This window comes from Drosophila pseudoobscura, chromosome 3 (assembly GCF_009870125.1).
Source record: "Drosophila pseudoobscura strain MV-25-SWS-2005 chromosome 3, UCI_Dpse_MV25, whole genome shotgun sequence".
Classification (NCBI taxonomy): Eukaryota; Metazoa; Arthropoda; class Insecta; order Diptera; family Drosophilidae; genus Drosophila; species Drosophila pseudoobscura.
In genome coordinates this window covers 5764181-5783228 of record NC_046680.1, presented here as the reverse complement: position 1 = coordinate 5783228, position 19048 = coordinate 5764181, and the positions used below count along the sequence as shown (strand labels likewise).

The following is a 19048-nucleotide window of genomic DNA, read 5'->3' as shown; positions in this document are numbered from 1 at the left end:
TCGCTTCCGATTAAGAGAGTTTCCAATAAGAGCACAAATTTTAGTCATTTATTTATTATTATGAGGTGAGGCACAAGAGGGCGGAAGTTCGTGTAGACACACTAAACAGGAGAGAGTCAGATAAGCAGTATTGGGAATGCCTCACCCTATTCTGAGCTTCACTTGGAACGAGAGCACTCATTCCCTTTTGATTCTCTTCGTCACTGCACTATTACATCACGGAGTGGGAAAGGGACAAAACTTGACGAATTTTCAAGCACGAACACACACACACACATAGCTGGAAGTTTTTCTACGTTTTTCCACATAAACATATATCATATATACATATAACACCTACGACGAGCTGCGCCTCGTCCTTTCGTCGTAACTTAGAAGTAGTCGGATGTACAACATATACCGATACTCATACCAAAAGTAAAAAACCAAAACAATGGAGATCACCAATATCTCGAGCTGCATATTTGTTTTCTGGTATTGCAAATTAACAAATAATCCCAAATATTTAATGTTTTCATGTCTCAATGTCTCATGCAGAGCTATGGTTGGAAGCTGTAGCTTAAACTAATATTTGAATACCCGCTACACCAAGCGTTTGGGGGGTGTAATGGATTTGTGGTGAAAGTGGATGTGTGGTACCAGAAGGAAACGTTTCCAGCCCCATAAAGCATCAGCATCCATAGCACAGTCTGCCGGAGGAGTATAAATGTAGAGGTGCGGCCGTAGCAGCAACTCACAACGCTTCCCCTTGTTTTAGTTAAAAATTTGATTTCACTTCCGTAATAGCTTCCGCAACAGCCTGATCAAATCCTGCGGCTGCCTTGCGTGTGGCTGTCGAGCGTCGCATCGCCAGTTAAGCGGCGGGACGATCCCCCACCTTCCCGCGATGTTCGGATTCGGATTCCGGATCCCTAGCTGCTTCACAGCCCTTCCCACACTCAGTCATATCCGAGCCGAGGCTCTGCTGTTACCCGATCCATGCTGTGAGAAAAACAACAACACCTACGCGCAGAGAGTGAGAGAAAGAGAGAAACGAAATTATGATAATTTTCATTTCCTTTTTACGCTATTATCCTTTTGCATTTCCAGATACCGTTGCACTTGTTTCGTGTATGTTTCCCACACATCCTTGAGATCCTTTATCTTTGCTTGTTTGCTTTGTGGTTGTTCGCAGGTCGGTCTTGTCTGCCCCCGCCCCTCCCGACCCGTCTCGTCTCGCCTGTTTGCATTCCACTTGTCTCTACGGATCCTTCGATTTCTTCTCTTTGTGTGCGCTGTGATTTGAAGCTGGGATTGGGATTGGGATGGGGGGATATCTTGGTGGGATATCCATGAATGTGCCCCTGTGTATCTGTGTGTGAGTGAGTGTCTCTGTGTGGCTATCACTCTTATTTCTACTTTTGATTTCGTTCTGTTCTGTGGAACCACTGTGGGAATCTGAATTTACTTGAATTTTTGTATGATTTCGTTTAAATATTCCGAGTTTCCGATGCCAAAACAGGTCTTCCATTATCATCAGATTATATCTTAGCGCCTACCTTTATCTTTTGTTTCTGGTTTCCCAACAACATATTTAATTGTCATTTACCAAATTAACTTGCGAAAAATTCTTAAACTCTGGACATTGTTGGCGAAGATTTTCCCACAGCCAAACTCCTGGGGCCACAATAGAGTTATCCTCGCAAACAACAAAGTCATGCGGTGCTTAGCTGGAACTCTCCCACACACGCACTTTGAATATGCCCCTGTGATCCTTTTCTTTTTCCAATTCTTTTTCGCTACAAGAAAAGACTGGACTGAAATGTATCCCGATGCCTGCCTACCCATCTACCTGTGCAGCAAATTCAAATCGCTTGCATTTCTCACGCAAGCCGTCTGAATGGGCCCAGATATTCGTATCTCTGGCTCTTTTCTGCCGATTCTGGTTTTCTTGTGGGTAACAAGTGTATTCGTATCTACTCGTATCAATAGGCGTGCGATGGCTGTGATTGAACAGCTTTGCGCAACCCCGGCGCATAGTATCTCAGCATCATGGAATACATTCACTCGTCTGATGGGTCTCGAAGATGTGTAAAAGTATTTACTTTATTTTTCCCAGGGATCCCACAGGTAGACACACCGAAGCGGAAGTAAACCACGCGTCACTCACACTCCTCGAGCTCCTTGAAAGGGAAATGAAATCGAAATCCTTTCCCAGGCTGGCAAAACTCTTTGCCTCCAAATTATTGCAATTTTCTGTTGAATATTTATTTTTTTTACAATGGTTTTCCAGAGTGCACTTTTTTTGTGCGCATAGTAAATCGCCTCGCACTTTGCTTACGGTAATACATACATACATATATTTAATTGTATATTTATTAAATTTTTACATTGTATAATTGTTAAAATTTGGCGTTTTTCTGAGCATTAATCTATACAGGAAATCTCGGTACGGTACGGTACGGTTCGGTTCGGTTCGGTTTGCTTTCGGCTTGAGTTGGAGTGATTTGATTCGATTTGAAAGATGAGTGCAATCTAAATATTGATACGTGTTCATACAATAATTGTTTAAACGTTAAACTATGTGTTAATGCACTTATCCTATGCATATCGGCTATGCGGTTTGTTCGTTAGTTTTGTATATCTTGATCGTATCGTCCATCCTGGCATTGTGAACACTAGATTAATTTAAATGCATTTTTGGTCAATCTCAAAAGACGAATTCGTTTCACAATTGTTTGTTTCGTATCGCATCGTTTCGTTTCGTTCACTAATTGGCAAGGGGAATGGGATTCAGTGAGTGCTTCTCCTTCTTCCTTCGAATTGGTTGTTAATTTGTTCTTGTTAAACGTTAACTAGGCTGCTTGTTGGGCAATTAATGTATAAAATATGTACAAAGCTCTCGACAGATCGGGAGCTTCAACTAAGTCTACCAACTACAAAATTTACAGATCCACAAAACGTTTCAGATACATACATACACAATACAATAAAATACAATATATAAAATTCAATTATCAAAAGGCAAAAGTTCATTGCTTGTTAGACTTGTAAACGAATGACAAGAAGTACTCCCGGTTAAGGTATATAAGGACATCGTTGGGGCTGCAAGGCTGCCTGAGTAAGAGCTCTTTGGATGCGGGGCCCACAGGTAAGCCCACAAATTGAAGGAATAGAATACACGAGACTCAAAATAAAAACAAGAATTACAATAAACAAAAAATACAAATAAAAAGTAAAAATTAAAAAGGAAAAAGGAAATAAATGTACACAAAATGTTTACAAAAAATTCGTTATATGGCTACGCTATCAGTCCATGGTTCGAGTTCAAATCGGTATTGAGTGTTTGGAGTTTGGGATGTGTCTAGAATTGAGTGCGCCTAGCGCAGCTCTCGATCGGAATCATCGATGGTCAATCATCAGAGTATGTCCGGTGTGTGTGTCTCGTCGTGCGTGTGCTGCAGCAGTCCCTTGCGCTCATCCGGACCCGTACTGTGCGCTATTTCCGTGCTCGCCGGCTCCGCAATGGCGTCCGCATACATCGATTCGTATACGGGATTGGCAAAGTTCCCCTGCAAAAGAGAGATTTAAGTGAATTTATAGACACACCTACTGCACAGATAGTGTACGCACCTTATCATCTTCGGTGGAGAATGTGGGTGGCTCATCGGCATCCCCGCGATACATGGCATTGGTGAGCATTATCTCCACGTTGTCCGTCAGACGAGCATGCGAGAATGGCTGCGCTATGCGATGTTTCCTGCACCAAAGAAAATGTATTAGATCACGACGCCGACTGGGAAGGAGAGGAAAACTCACTTGAGGAAATAGATAGCACCAGCGAAGAGGGCCACCACCAGCAGAGTCACAGACAAGATGACCGCCAACATGGAGAGCACGCTGCCCGATTGCGTGGGTTCCTGGTCGCCCTTCAAGGCACCTTCCGCACTGTCCGTCAGACATGGCACCACCTTCTGGGCTCCGCAGAGGCACTCATTGATGGAGCTACCTGGACGGCAGACGTTGCACTCTCCGCCGACGCAGTGCGGCGGCAGTTCGCAGGCATTACCCTGCCACTCGCCAATGCAGCTGCAGTGGGGCCGGACGTACTCGTCAAGGTGGCAGACGCCCCCGTTGGCACAGTACCGTATGCAAGGATTGTCCTCCAGCACGGGCATAGTACAGAAGTCTCCGTTCCACTGATCCGTGCAGTTGCACATGGCCACGCCCTTGATGACGTGACAGGTGCCGGCGTTCTGGCAAATGATGCCCGTGCAGGGATTCCTGACGGGCACCTGCGATGCCTCGCAGAATTGCGGCGGATCGGAGGTCAAGCAGAGATCCATCTCACAGCGCCTTCCATAGTATCGTGAGAGGCAGATGCAGTTCAAGTAACGGCCACGCTCCGAGCAGGTTCCTCCGTTTTGGCAGTAGTCCCGACACGAGCTGGACTCACAGTGCTCGCCGTAGAAGCCACTGGGACACTTGCACTGCCGCTGGCCCTTCGACCCAATCACGCAGGAGCCTCCGTTCTTGCAGAAGTCGGCGCACTCGTTGATCTCGCACCGCTTGCCCGTGTAGCCGTCGGGACACTCGCATTGCGGCGTTCCGGTCAGCGTCTCGCGGCAGACGCCTCCGTTCTCGCACGTGAGATTCAGGCAATGCTCGCACTGCTCGCCCACAAACATGTCCGGGCAGCTGCACTTCATGCCCTCCATTTCTGAGATGAGGCAGGAGCCGCCGTTGTGGCAGCGGCTCTGGCAGGCCGGCAACGAGGTCTCGCAACGAGCGCCCGACCAGCCGGGCGTGCAGGTGCACTTCAGTGGCGGCGCATCCAGCGATCCCGGCAGCTGTGGCGCCACCGTACATAGGCCATAGTTGAGGCAGTGGCCGGAGCAGCGATAGTGCTCGCACAGTTCGCCCTCGAACTGTGGCTGGCAGATGCATTTGGGCACGTGGTCCACGATCTGGCAGGAGCCCAGATTGCACTGCAGCGGACAATAGTCGGGCACATCGGCGTGGGCCTTGCACAGTGCCTCGTCGGTCATCACATAGCCCTCGGCGCACTTGCAGCTGTAGCCCCTGGCCGATTCGGAGGAGAGAATGCAGAGGGCCTTGAAGGCCTTGCAGGGATCCTTGAGGCAGGGATTGCTTACTGGAGGAAGGACAACAGATGGCTGTGAATAATGATCTGATAAATACTGTAGGATATCCACTCACTGTTTCGGTTCTGTTTCATGGGATGCAGGATGCCAATGTCCGAGGAGCGATAGCCCTTCAGCAGGTAGGTTCCATTGTCGTTGCCGAACTTGTTCATCTTGATGATGCTCTGGTCGTACAGCTTGATGTACAGATAGTCCTCAAACACATCGATCTTCTGCGGCTTCTCGCGAATGCCGAAGCGTCGCACAACATTGCGGTCCTTGCCATTGAGGCGGCACGTCTCGATGGTGCCCTTGCGATAGTCCGCCCAGTACAAGCGACCCGTGGGATAGTCCATCGACAGGCTGATGGGCCAACCCACATCCCGCTCCACCAGACTCTTCTTGTTGCTGCCGTCCAGGGAGGCCACCAGAATGCCATTCTCCAGCGTCGACCAGATCATAATGCGCGATTCGGGCTCCAGAACAATGTCCGTGGGATTCGTGCCGGTTGACACCAGCGAGATGTACTTTTTGCCCTCAATGTCGGTGGCAAGGATCTTATTGTGCCGCGAATCGATTATGTACACGCGCTGGGTGATCCAGTCCACGGCCAGCGACTTGGGATCGTCGAGTTCTGGGATCTGTAAGGAACAAAAGCAAAGAGGATTTAATACCAAGAGCGTGTTCAGCTCGTATCCATTATTCGCTTACATTAAATGCAGTCAGTTCTTTGAGATCACGACGCACACGCACTCCGGCCGCCTCCACATGGGGCGTGGCAATCTTCATGGTGTGCACCTTGCCATGGTGCGAGTCGATCCAGAAGAGCAACGTGTCCTTGGGCCTGATGAGGATGTCAAAGACATCGATCTTCAGGCTGTCCGTCTGGAAGAAGCCCACCACAGTGGTGCCCTCCTGCTTGGAGGGCAATATGAAGCGGAACTCCTGCTCGGAGGCGAGCAGCAGTATCTGATCTGGTCCGGATGCCAGGCAGGTGGCGTTCTTCTCCGCCCCCTTGTGGTACCCCTCCGCACACTTGCAGTTGAAGTGGCCCGCCTTCTTCTCGATGCAAATCTGAGAGCAGGTGCCAAAGCCACAGACCGGTGGCTGGCAATTTATCTCGTCGGAGCCGTCGATGCAGTTGTACTGGCCGTCGCAGCGGAAGATCTTCGATATGCAATCGTCGTTCTCGCACTGGAACTGATCGTGCCGGCACTTGGGCAGCGCCGCACACACCTGATCCGACTCGTCCTCGTTGGTGCCGCAATCGTTGACGCCGTCGCAGAGGGCCGAGTTCCGTATGCAGATCAGGTTGTTGCACTTGAAGGCGTTCGTGTGGCAGTGGACGTGCGCACAGGTGGCATAACTCTCGTCGCTGCCGTCCAGGCAATCGTCCCAGCCATCGCACTTCCAGCGCGACATGATGCATTTGCCGTTGCCGCAGCTAAAGTGGTCCGCCGGACAGGTGCAGTTCACCTCATCGGAGCCATCGGGGCAGTCGTCATCGCCGTCGCACTGATATTGCCTGAAAGGGGATGGAAGGGCCATGAAAGGAGGATACATTTCCGAATCTAAGTGCTACCCACTTATTGATGCACGTGTTGAAGGCCGCACACTTGAACTGATTCGACTTGCAGGTGATGTTGCAGTTGATCTCGTCGCTGCTGTCGTCGCAGTGGATCTCCCCATCGCAGCGGTAGTTGTGCTTGATGCATTTCCCGGTACCGCAGCGGAACTCGCTCTCCGAGCAGTTCCTCATCTGGCAGTTGAGCTCGTCGCTGCCGTCGCCGCAATCGTTCTCGTAGTCGCAGCGCCAGCGTCCGGGAATGCACTTGGAGTTGTTGCACTTGAAGTACGTGGGATCGCAGGTGGCCTTCGAGGTGAAGCAGCTGGCTGGCTCGTCCTCGCCATTGGGGCAGTCGTGCTCGTCGTCGCAGCGCCAGGCCAAAGGAATACAGCGACCCGAATCGCATCTGATGAAAGGAATATAGTTCTTGCAGTCAGCAAAAGGACATTTGGGAGGCTACTGTGGAATACTCACTGGAAATCGTTGGGTCCGCAGGAGACATCGTCGCAGTTGGCTTCATCGGACTTGTCCGGACAATCGATGTCGCCATCGCACACCCACACGTAGGTCATGCAGCGATTGTTGCCGCACTGGAACTCATCCTTCTTGCAGACCAGCGGTGTGCATCCGGCCTCATCCTCGCCGCCAGGACAGTTCCTGACCCCGTCGCAGCGCTTCACATTGTCCACACAGAAGGCACTGGAGTTGGCGGTGGCGCCGCACTTGAGGTGCGTGTCGAAGCAGGTGAACTTGTCGCAGTTGAGCTCGTCCGAGCTGTCGCCACACTGGTTGACGCCGTCGCAGATGTGGGACGGATGGATGCACTTCTTGTTGGCGCACTGATACTGCCCCGGCTCGCAGTGGAAGGGCGGACAGGTGTCCGGCTCGTCGCTGCCATCGCCGCAGTCGTCCTGGGTGTCGCAGCGCCAGTAGAACGGAATGCACTTGTACGTGTTGACGCACTCAAAGTGGGCGGCCGTGCAGTTGGCCCGGCAGGTGCGTCCGTCGTCGGCCAGTATGAAGTTGGTGGGGCAGATGCACTTGTAGTAGGGCGCCTCCGGGGAGAGAACGCACAGCGTCGAGCAGTTGGCCGAGAGGCAGGGATTGCCACTGACCGGCTGCTGCTGGCGGTACGGATGGAAAACGCGCAGATCCATCGGCCGGTGGATGGTGGTGAGCAGCGTTGAGCAGTTCTGGCCGCTGTACATGTGGCAGTACTCGATGGACTTGGTCTCCCAGTCGGACCAGTAGATGCGCCCCTCCCACACGGCGATGGCGAAGATGTGGTGCAGATTGAGGCCCGGGTTGAGGCTCCTGGCCAGCAGCAGGCGCGTGTGATTGCCATCCAGATCGCTCACCGAAATGGTATCCTCCCGGGCATCGCCCCAGAAGAGCTGCTGCGTCTCAAAGCTGATGGTCAGGGCATTGGGCCAGCCGAGATTCTCGCGGATGATCATCCGCGGATTGGAGCCATCCATGCCGGCCTTGCCGATGTGCGGATTGTCGCCCCAGTCCGACCAGTAGATGTGCCTCTGGTACGGGTCCAGGGCAATGCCTCGCGGCTCCCGCAGATACTCGCTGATCAGCACCTTGCGATACTTGCCATCCAACTGCGACACCTCGATGGTGTCCAGACCCTTGTCGCACCAGTAGAGATTCTTGGCCACCCAGTCGACGGCCAGGCCGTCGGGATTCTTGAGCATCGTCTGATGCAGCGTCTGCGTCCTGTTCTCCGCCGGACAGTGGCGCTTGATGGTGCCCACGGTGCTGGTCACGTCCGACCAGTACAGGCACTGGCTGTCCCAGTCAAAGTCCAGCGCCACCGCATTCGACAGCTCGTTGATCAGTATGGTGCCGTTTCCCTCCATGTTCACCTGTCGGATGTAGTAGCGATTGGAGAAGATCAGCTCCATGGACACATTGCTGGTGGCCTTGCACGTGTGGTGGTCGACCAGGGCATAGCCCTTGGCGCAGATGCACTTGTAGGAGCCGTACGTGTTGACGCACGTCTGGGAGCAGGGCTGCTGTTCGTGACACTCGTCGATGTCCGTGCAGAGGTGCGGACTCTTGGGCAGCAGCTTGTAGCCGGGCCGGCAGAGGCACTCGTAGCCCACCACCTTGTCGACGCACTCGTGCTCGCAGATGTCCGGTATGAGGCACTCGTTCACGTTGCACAGCTCCTCGTCCGAGAAGTCGGCGCAGTCGTTGCGCCTGTCGCAGAGCAGATCCGCGCTGATGCACGCCCCGTTCTTGCAGCGGAAGTCGTCGGTGCCGTTGCAGCCGCGCGTGTGCGCGCACAGGCTGGCCATCTCGTCGGACCCGTCGCCGCAGTCCATCTTCCCGTCGCACGTCTGATTCTTCAGTATGCAGTGCCCGTCCTGGCACTGATGCATCTGCGTGCCGCCCGGACAGGCGTGCTGCGGATAGGCCGGCTCACAGCCCTCGTACTCGTCATCGCCGCCGGGGCAGTCCTCGTCGCCGTCGCAAACGTACTGCGAATCGATGCAGATACCTGCCGGATGGGAAGATCGACAAATAAATTGGATTTCAGAAGCGGAAAAGGTTCCCGAAACGGAGCATGTACTTACCGCTGGTGCAGAGATGGGCCGGCGGTGGACAGTCGGGTATATGGGCGATTCCGCCACACTGGGGCCCCTCATCCTCGCCCCCCTGGCCATCGCTGCCGATGGGACAGTCGCGCTCGCCATCGCACACCCACTTTTGGGTGATGCAGCGGCCGGAGCTCTTGCACTGGAACAAATGGGGACGACACGCCCGACTGGAGCACTGCGGGCCCTCGTCGGCATTGTCCTCGCAGTCGCTCTTGCCGTCGCACTGCCAGCTGGCCGGAATGCAGCCATTGTCGCAGGCAAACTGATTGCCATCGCAGGCCCGGCGGCAGCCCAGCTCGTCGCTGCCATCGGGACAGTCCTTCTCGCCATCGCAGCGCCAGGAGCCGGCTATGCAGTTGCCACTGGCACAATGGAACTGATCCTCGTCGCAGCTGGTGCGATTACTGCAGTCCAGCTCGTCGGTCCCGTCTGGGCAGTCGGAATCGCCGTCGCACCGCCAGCTGGGCATAATGCAGATGGTGCTGTTCTCGCAGTGCTCGAAGGCCATGTCCCCGCTCTCGCAGGGCCGCGGCGGGCAGGACTTCTCGTCGCTAAAGTCGCGGCAGTCCTTCATGTTGTCGCAGAGGAACTTGTTCGAGATGCACTCCCCGCTGGCGCAGCGAAACTGGTCCGGCTGGCAGGAGCAGAGCATGGCGGACTCGTCGCTGCCGTCGCCGCACTGCTGGATGCCGTCGCAGGTGTGCTCGTGGGCGATGCACCGATGGTTCTGGCACATGAAGTGCGTGTCCGGGCACTGCCGGAAGATGCAGTAGCTCCGCAGCTCGTCCGATCCGTCCAGGCAGTGGGTCACATTGTCGCACGTCAGCTCCATGGGTATGCATTCGCCGGAGCGGCAGGTGAACTGCGACTTGCCGCAGTTGGTATTCACGGGCGCAATGCAGCGACGTCCGTCGGCCGCGAGGACTCCCTGGGTGCAGTGGCAGCTGGCGAGGCCGCTCTTGTTCAGAATGCAGACGTCCTCGCACTGACCGTTGAGGATCTTGCAGCGATTAGCCTCACAGTTGATGCTGCTGTTCTGCACCGCAATGATGCCCATGGGTCGGGTGACGTGCTCCCGCAGGAAGAGGACATCGGTGCCGGTGTACTTGTTGGCCCGCACCACCGCATGCAGCACCCAGTCCGTCCAGAAGAGCAGGTCCCCGTAGACGGCCATGGCGAAGGCGTGCTTGGGCGTCGAGTGGGCGAGCACCACGCGATTGCTACCGTCGTAGTTGGTGCACTCGATCTTGTCCAGCCGCGCATCGGCCCAGTAGAGCTTCTGCTCCTCGAGGTCCAGGGTCAGGGCATTCGGCATCTTGATGTCGGTGCGGATGATCTTCTCGGTGCCGTAGCCAGTCAGGTAGGCCCGCTGTATGCTGGGCGACTCCTCGTTCCAGTTCGTCCAATAGATCATCCCCAGGCAGGGCTCCACGGTGATGCCGCGCGGCTTGTCCTTCGGCTGCAGACTCAACACGGTCTTCACGTGCTGCAGGTTCTGCTCCGAGTGCTGCGAGAGATGGATCAGCTCGAGGCTCCGCACTGCCGCATCATTGTTGGAGGTCCAGAAGAGCTGTTCGTTCACAATGTCGTAGGCCAGCCCCTCCACGCGGCCCTGCTGGGCCACCAGCACCCGCTGGCCGCTGCCATTGAAGTGCACCTGATTGATGGTGCTCAGCTGCACGTCCGAGTAGTAGACCAACTGCTCCTCGTAGTTGTACGTAATGGCGATCACGTTGCGCATCATGCTGGTGTTCGAGATGAGCTGCACGGGCCAGTTCTTGTTCGCGTGCTCCGTCATGTGGATGCTCTCGATGTTGCTGCGGTAGCTGAAGAGCAAAAAGTTCTCGTACGGCTCGCAGCTCAGTCCGTCCGCTGCCAGGTGGCTGTGCGCACAGGCACACACCACACTGGTGCCGTTGTACAGGCACAGCTGCTCGCATCCTCCGTTGCTCTGCTCGCACGGGTTGTTCCCCCTTTGGATGCGCTTCGAGTAGATCTTCAGATCGCGGATGGCGTCCTGCTCCGTCTGGAGGACGAGCTTGGACTGCGTAAGATTGGACAGCGGAGCCACCTTGATGGCTCCCTCGTTGTACTTGTTCTCCGCCCAATAGAGATAGTCCCCCATCTTGGCCAGGGCCACCGGATTGTTGAGCGTCTCGTTGAGCAGCTGCTGGCGCAGATTGCCGTCGTAGTCGACCTTCATGAGGGCGTCCGGATGCTGCTCGCACCAGTACACCTTGGTGGCCTCAATGTCCAGGACGAGGCTGCCCACCGCCCAATTGGTGCGCGTCTGGTTGACCAGGACGAACGGCTGACTGCCGTCGAGGCCCACACGGCCGATGTGCTGCTGTGTCACATAGAAGAGCAGTCCCTGCAGCGGATCCACGGCGAGGACAGTGGGCTTCTCCACATTGGCGACCACCACATACCGATGGCTGCCATCTAGGCGCGACACCTCGATCAGATTCCGCTTCGTGTCGCTCCAGTAGATGTTCCCCGCCACCCAGTCGATGGCAATGCCTCCGAGCCAGTCCTGTTGCTTGTAGCCCGCCAGATTGATGGCCTCCAGAATGGTCTCCCTCTGGGTTCCGTCGCGCTTCACCCGCGAAATGCTGCCCACTTCGTTGTCGCCCCAATAGAGCATATCCGTGGCCGCATGGTAGTCGATGAAGCTAGCCGAGCTGACCCGAGAGATGGGCACCAAAGCCTACAAAAAGAACGCAAAGGATTAGCTTCTGTTTGTGTGTATCCAAAGATCGAATCTCCTACCGATTGCGGTGGAGTGGGCTGATCCGCTGGATCGACAATTTCCACTCCTTGCAGCACATCAATCGAGTAGAAGATGAATTCTGCCCGCGGTATGCAGCGTGTGGGGTTGTGGGGCTCCACATCATAGCCGAGGGCACAGCGGCACACGTGCTCCGTGGCGGAGATGGCCAGGCACAAATGCTCACAGCCACCGCGCAGGGGTCCGGCACAGGTGTTGGTGCCCGTCTGGGCATCCGCATAGAACATCTTCATGCTCTGAATGCTCTCTGGAAGAAAACAGTCACGAAGTTATAGATGGAGGAGAATCAGTACTCCTGGTGTGTTCCTTACTTGTGTTGACCCTCAGGAAGGACATGTTGGAGCAAGCCTCCTTCTCGCAGTGCATAATCACACTCTGGATGTTCTCCGGAAAGTACAGGGTGCCATTGTACACCGTCAGCGAACTGATGGACGTTATCTGGCTGGCCACCAGCACCTTGTGCGTCTCGTTTTTGGGTATATCGTAGTACGCGATTCCCGAATTGTCGTAGGCGTAGTACAGTCGCTGCGCATCAAAGTCCATGGTGAGGCTCTGCAGGGTATGCTCGTGCTCGTAGATCAGCAGTCGTCCCGACCCATCCAGATTCGATTGCTCCAACTGCCACAGGCTGGCATCCGGTGCCGAGTGAATCCAATACATTTTGCCACTGCGCGAGAGAGGTAGAGAGAGACTCTTAGAAAGGGGACTTCTAAGGTTCGCTTCACTTACTTGGCCGGATCCAGGGCTATGCTGTCCACCATATTGAGATCCTCGTGAATGTGGGTCACGTATTCACCCTTCAGGTTGCTCGCCAGAATATTGCAACGGATCTGGCCTGAGGAGAAGTACATGTGGCGGGCAATCCAATCGATGGCGAAGCCATACGGCTTCTCGATGTTCGTATTTATGATGGGCTCGATGAGGCCATTGGATATGCCAGCGCTGGATATCTCGTTCTGCTGAATGTCCGACCAGAAGATGCGGCCTTCATCCACCAGGAAATCAATGCGTTGCGGTGCCACCAACTGCGGACAGAGATAGCTAGAGGTAGAGATATCTCGATTATTTGTGGGAGAGTACAGTACTCACCCTCGGGGATTGTCGGATGGTGGGGATTGTGTGGTGGTTGGGCTGATGAAGATCAATGCCACGTATCTCATCGACCATCACAAAGAGCAGCACCTGCTCGTTGGGCACACAGTTGCGCTCATCGCTTGGATCCAGCCGCATCACATGCGGACACTCGCACTTGAAGGTCCCCCGCCCGCTGAGCAGGCACAGATGCGAGCACCCACCGTTGTTGTCGCCGCAGGGATTCCGCTCCCAGGGCTGGCGACTGGAGTGGAGCACCTGTATGCCGAACGGCTGGGATTGGGTGCGCTGCAGCACCTGGACATCGCTGCCGTTCCACTTGTTGGCTCGAATGACAGACATCGTCCGCCAGTCCGTCCAATACACATAATTTTCGAACACCGAGATGGCAAACGGATGCGAGAGTATGTCCGGCTGGCGGAGCACCACATGGTGCTCGGAGCCATCGTACTTGATGCTGCTGATCGACTTGGACTTGGCGTCCACCCAGTAGACACGTTTCTGCGTAAAGTCCAGGGTCAGGCCGTTCGGCCAGCCGGTGCTCAGCTGCCAGCTGGTGGAGATGATGCGCCTGCCCTCGCCGGCCATGGAGGCCCGCTCGATACGCGGGGAGTTGTCATCCCAGTCGGTCCAGAAGAGCAGACCCTCGCGGGGATCCAGCGCTATGGCTCGAGGGCTCTCCATGCTGCCCGCAATGAGGGTGCGTCGGAAGCTGCCGTTCAGTTTGGCCACCTCGATCTGGTCGAGGTTCGAGTCGATCCAGTAGAGATTCTTGCCCACCCAGTCGACGGCCAGGCCCTCGGTCGTGGAGAGGCCCGAATGGATGACGGCCTCCACACTGCGCAGGCTCTCGCCCACCAGCTCTCCCCTGTAGATCTTGTCGTCGATCACATCCGTCCAGTAGACCTCCACGCTGGACTCGTTGCTGTACAGAAAGTCCAGGGCAATGATGTTCCTCAGCGACGTGTAGAACGTGCCCACCGCCATTGTCTTCAGGTTGATGCCCTTGATGTCCTGCCGATTGGTGAATATCACGTACGGTTCGTCGGGTGCGGTGCTCTTGCACGTGAATTTGTCGTAGGCGAGGTCGAATCCCTCCAAACAGCGACAGTCGTAGCCCTTGCCGCTGGTCTGGCACACCTGCGAGCAGGTGTCCCAGTGGTCGCAGGCATGCTGCATGTTGCACCGCTTGCCGTTCGGCTGCAGGAACAGATGATCGGGGCACGAGCAGATGTAGCCCTCGGGGGTGTTGTGGCAGTTGTGGGAGCACTCGTGGCCATGATCGCAGAGCTTGTCGGCGCACAGGAAGCCCTCGTCGGTGGTGTCCTCGCAGTCGTTCTTGCCGTCGCACAGCTGGTCCACGGATATGCACTGCCTGGTGAAGCCACACAGGCGATCGGGGTGCTCGCAGATGACCGTTTCGTTCATGTCGAACTTTGTGGCGGTTATCACCGTGCAGTTGGTCTCGTCCGTCTTGTCGTAGCAATGCGGTATCCCATCGCAGCGCAGGAAGTCGGGTATGCACTCGAACGGATCCTGGCAGGCAAACTCAAAGGCTGCGCACTCGCCGAGCTCCTTCCAACCGCTCACCGGATGGTTGTCGCTCTTGGCCGTCTGATTGCAGTTGGCCTCGTCGCTGAAGTCCTCGCAGTCGTGGATGCCATCGCACATGTGCATCTCCCCGTAGCAGCCGATGGGGCGGCAATACTTTTCGCCATGCCCGCACTCCTGATCGCAGCCAAATTCATCAATGTTGTTCCTACGGAGGGGATGATAATGAGCAAAGGGCACCCGAAGGCATCGCATCGAACACTCACCCACAATTGTCGATGCCATCGCAGATGTCGGTGAACTGACGGCACCGCCCATTGCCGCAGTCGAATTCCGGGCACTTGCTGCCAAAGAAAATCTCGGAGGACTCGTCCGAGTTGTCGGTGGGCCCGCAGTCGACGACGCCATCGTTGACCCACGTCATCTGGATGCAGCGGCCGGTCTTGGCGCAGGTGAACTCGTTGCTGTTGCAGGTGATGTGCTCGCAGTTCGCCTGGTCCGATCCGTCCGAGCAGTAGGCAATGGAGCTGCACAGCAGCGAGCGCTGATAGCAGCGCCCGTTGCACACAAAATGATGATCCTTGTCACAGTTCTGGGGATTGCAGGGGCCGGTCGCATCGCTGCTCTCGTCGCTGCCATCGCTGCAGTCGTCGAAGCCGTCGCACAGATCCTTGTTGTCGATGCAGTCACCCGATTGCCGGCACTGGAAGGCCGACGAGCAGTTGCGACGCACCGTGGCGGCCACCGTTGCAGGCGCCAGCTGCGGTATGCAGTGGGTGCCGGTTCCGTTGAGCGTGAAGCCGTCCGGACAGCGGCATATCGCTCCCTTGGGCGTGTTCAGGCACATCCCCGGACACTTGGACTGCGAACATGCGCTGGGTGTCTGAGGCATCGGCTGCGTCGCCACATCAAAGATCCGCAGATCGGCCGACCGCCCGCTGCTCTGCAGATGAACCGTGCTCGTCTGATTGCCGTGATGGACATGGAAGCGCCAGATGCTCGAGTTCTTGGTGCCCACCCAGTAGATCATCGCATTGTGCTGCACCATCGAGTACGGATGGAATTGGTCCGACTTTAGCAGCACTTCCCGTCCCGTGCCATCCAGTCGCATCCGCTCAATAGTGCCACGCAGCGAGTCGCACCAATAGATCCTCTTCGCCCGCCTGTCCACATCGAGACTGCGCGGCCAGTGCATCGGCATCTCAGTGGTGCCCTTGGCCAGCAGCTCCTTGTGCGTGCCATCCATCCAGGCACTGTAGATGCCCGCCAAACAGGTCTGAATGGACCACTGCGTCCAGTAGAGCAGTCCCGTGGTGGGATCCAAATCAATCGACCTGCAAAACACAACCAAAACAACCAAGAAAATCGAACATCGTCTGAGAGCTCTACTCACATGGCATCGCATTCGGTGGCGAATGTCAGCACTTGGCTCATGTTCCGCAGCGGCGCCACGTGCAGCTTCAGGTTGGTGGCCCAATACAAATGATCGTTGATCCAGTCGTACGCCATGGAGTGCACTCGCTCGAGGCCATGGGCCAGCGACCGGGAGACGCTGCCGTTCAACGACTGGCACTTGATGCTGAAGCTGGGCTCCTCCAGGACCCCCAGATCGAGGTCATCGCGCACCACATAGAACACCGACTTTGCCCGCACATTCACGTCGATGGTCTGGCCAATGGACGCGTTATAGATGGGCACCATCACATCGGGCAGCTCGCCGAGCTGCTCCAGCTGCTGGACCTGCTCCGTGCCCAGGGGCACGCCGGCGATGCGACTCAATCGCTTGTCGCTGTACACCAGAAACTTGTCCTGGGCGGCCAGCAGGCAGGTCGTCTGATTGTGCAATTTATAGCCGGCCGTGCACAGGCACCGGGCGCTGGCGAATCCCCGCGTCCACAGCGGCACGCAGATCTGATTACAGTCGCCATTGTTCTCGCGACACGGATGCGCCACCTCGGGCTGCTTCTGGCGATGGAAAATTCGAAAATTCGTCGCTCGCGTTACGTTCCTCCGCAGCAGGTGGGTCTTGTGGGTGAATCTGTCGAGCGCAACGATGACATTTCCCGTCCAGGGCGACAAATAAATTGTGTTCTCAAACACCTCGATGGCCTGCAGGCTCCGCAACAGCACAGGGGACTGCAATCGCGGATTGGGTTCGGTTGGGGAGGGCATTGGGTTGTTAGTGGAAGGGTAAACATCGATTGTCAATCAATTCAAGCCTTACGTCGGGGAACTTCTTGAGGGTCCAACGCCGCTGTCCCTCGTAGTCGACGCGCTCGATCACATCCTCGTAGACATCCACCCAATAGACATGCTCATTGGCCAGATCCAGGGTCACGGTGTTCGGGTGATAGATGTGCGTGGAGACCAGAGCGGTGCGATTGCTGCCGTCGAGAAGGGAGCGCGACAGACTGGGCGTTCGGTCCGTGTAGAACATGTAGCCCTTGGTGGGGTCCAGGGCCAGCGACTCGGGATCAATCACTTGCTTGAGTATCAGGCGGCAAAATAGCATCGTGTTGGTGCAGAAGAACACCAGGCCATGGTCCTTGTTCAGCAGATACCAATTACCCGCTATCCAGTCCAGATGCAGCTCCAAAAAGGCTGCAAACAAAACGCAAAATTGGGTCACGACTGTGACGCTAATCCATTGTGACGCACTCACATTGCTTTGGGGAGACGAGTGGGGAGACGGGCAGCGTCCAATTGGCTTTGGGTTCATCGATGCGCTGGCACTGCAGCCACAGGCCGTCGCGGCTGCTCTGCAGGGCGCAGATTGTCCGGTTGCGATGCCACACCTCGAAGGCATGCGCCTGGGGCAGTGTCAGCACCGAAAGAAGTCCTCCAGCGGCAGCCTTTTCCGCACTGGCATTCGCCTGGAGCTCCTGCAGGGATACGTGCAGTACGGATCCATTCGAGAAGAGCGTCAGAGTGGCTGGCTCCGATGAGGGTACTGTAAGAATGCATTAATGCGGACGGGGGATTAGCTGGCAGCTCGCAGACGCTCGTACGCAGGGGATATACCCACCATTGATGGCCCGGCAGCGTCCACCCTTGGCCTTGTCGTAGCCGGAGACGCAGGAGCACTCGTAGGAGCCGGGCGTGTTGCGGCACAGCTGGTCGCAGGTGCCCGGCTCCTGGCACTCGTCGTGATCCACGCACCTTGTGGAGTTCAGCGACTCCGGCACCTGGCCCCCGGGGCAGTAGCAGCGCGGCCCCCGCGGCGTCAATTTGCAGTTGTAGCTGCAGTTCATGGCTGCACAGGCAGCGTCCTGTTTATCTGTTGACCAAAGAGAATGAGCCAATTAGCTGCGGTTTTCCCTCTCGACCGTTGCCTGTGGCACTTACCACATTGCAGTTCGTCGCTATCACAGTCCCAGTGGCCATCGCAGAAGCGCGACAGCTCCAGGCACTCCCCATTGTGGCACTCGCCCTCGAAGGCGCGGCACTGGAGGGCCACGGCATCGGTACCTGGTGGAGAGGCGGGCAAGTGCGTTTGAGTGGCGGACAAAGGACACTCTATCCGGGCTCTACTTACAGTTCACCTCATCGGTTAAATCACCCTCGCCGCAGTCGTACTCCCCGTCGCAGCGCCACGTTTCGGGTATGCACTTGAGGCTCGGCACGCAGCGAAATTGTCCCTCGTTGCAGTGGGGCCCCAACAAAGATGCGGCCGCTGCTGCTGCAATAGAGGGAAAACAGGATTCAGCACCCAAGCAATAACAATAACCGAGAATGAAGATTTATGAACACGGAGGGGGTGGCTGTTGCCGGGGGCTACTTCTGGCATTCCGGCAAATCTCTGAGCAGCCAAAGTTTTAGAAATTACCTCTAAATGCAGGATCCTTGTATGCCCCGAGGTGCCCAAGAGGGGAATGCATTGAAATGAACAAAAATTGGTTCGATTTTCCCCATTTCAAAGGGGAATATGCAATACAATACGCTTTCCCATTCATTCGCTTCCACTTTCATTAATCCCAAAAAAGTTTCTTTTAATTAGCTCTGGGTTTTTGTTTTGTTTTTTTTCTGTCCTCATAGAGTGTATAACTTTCCTACTCCTCTAAAAAGTGGGACCTGCAAATACCCTGCTAATTTCCCTTTTTTTTGTGGGATTAACTTTTGTTTCCAGTTGGAGGGGCACTCCCCAGCGGCACTTGCGAATGTTTAACAATTGCCCTATAACATCATTTCGGAGCACATTTTGCGGGGCTGTGGGGCGAGGGGGAAGGAGAAGGGGGCCTCACGAGCTGATTAAATAAAAGCCTGGACTCCACTCCACTCCAGTCCAGTCCACTTGGTGGCTGGTCCCCAATTTGGG

The 19048-nt window shown here is 55.6% G+C and overlaps 1 protein-coding gene across 2 annotated transcripts in view; it reads right to left on the bottom strand.

Annotated features, from left to right (window-relative positions):
- Positions 1–2231: 2231 nt before the first annotated feature.
- Positions 2232–19048, bottom strand: part of LRP1 (LDL receptor protein 1) — a 52585-nt gene continuing 35768 nt past the window's right edge. Inside the window, exons 2-20 of one of the 2 annotated variants that reach the window (XM_002138176.3) lie at positions 18269–18412; positions 18079–18201; positions 17759–18010; positions 17396–17683; positions 16958–17334; positions 16127–16869; positions 15000–16067; positions 13180–14941; positions 12820–13115; positions 12402–12757; positions 12072–12337; positions 9279–12009; positions 7165–9202; positions 6710–7096; positions 5835–6648; positions 5200–5764; positions 3799–5134; positions 3613–3739; positions 2232–3551 (exon numbers count right to left, since the gene is read on the bottom strand). In XM_002138176.3, the coding sequence (XP_002138212.3) occupies positions 3399–3551; positions 3613–3739; positions 3799–5134; positions 5200–5764; positions 5835–6648; positions 6710–7096; positions 7165–9202; positions 9279–12009; positions 12072–12337; positions 12402–12757; positions 12820–13115; positions 13180–14941; positions 15000–16067; positions 16127–16869; positions 16958–17334; positions 17396–17683; positions 17759–18010; positions 18079–18201; positions 18269–18412 (13826 nt within the window). In that variant the 3' untranslated portion in view covers positions 2232–3398. The remainder of the gene's footprint in view (positions 3552–3612; positions 3740–3798; positions 5135–5199; positions 5765–5834; positions 6649–6709; positions 7097–7164; positions 9203–9278; positions 12010–12071; positions 12338–12401; positions 12758–12819; positions 13116–13179; positions 14942–14999; positions 16068–16126; positions 16870–16957; positions 17335–17395; positions 17684–17758; positions 18011–18078; positions 18202–18268; positions 18413–19048) is intronic. The other variant, XM_033378676.1, reaches the window with a different exon arrangement.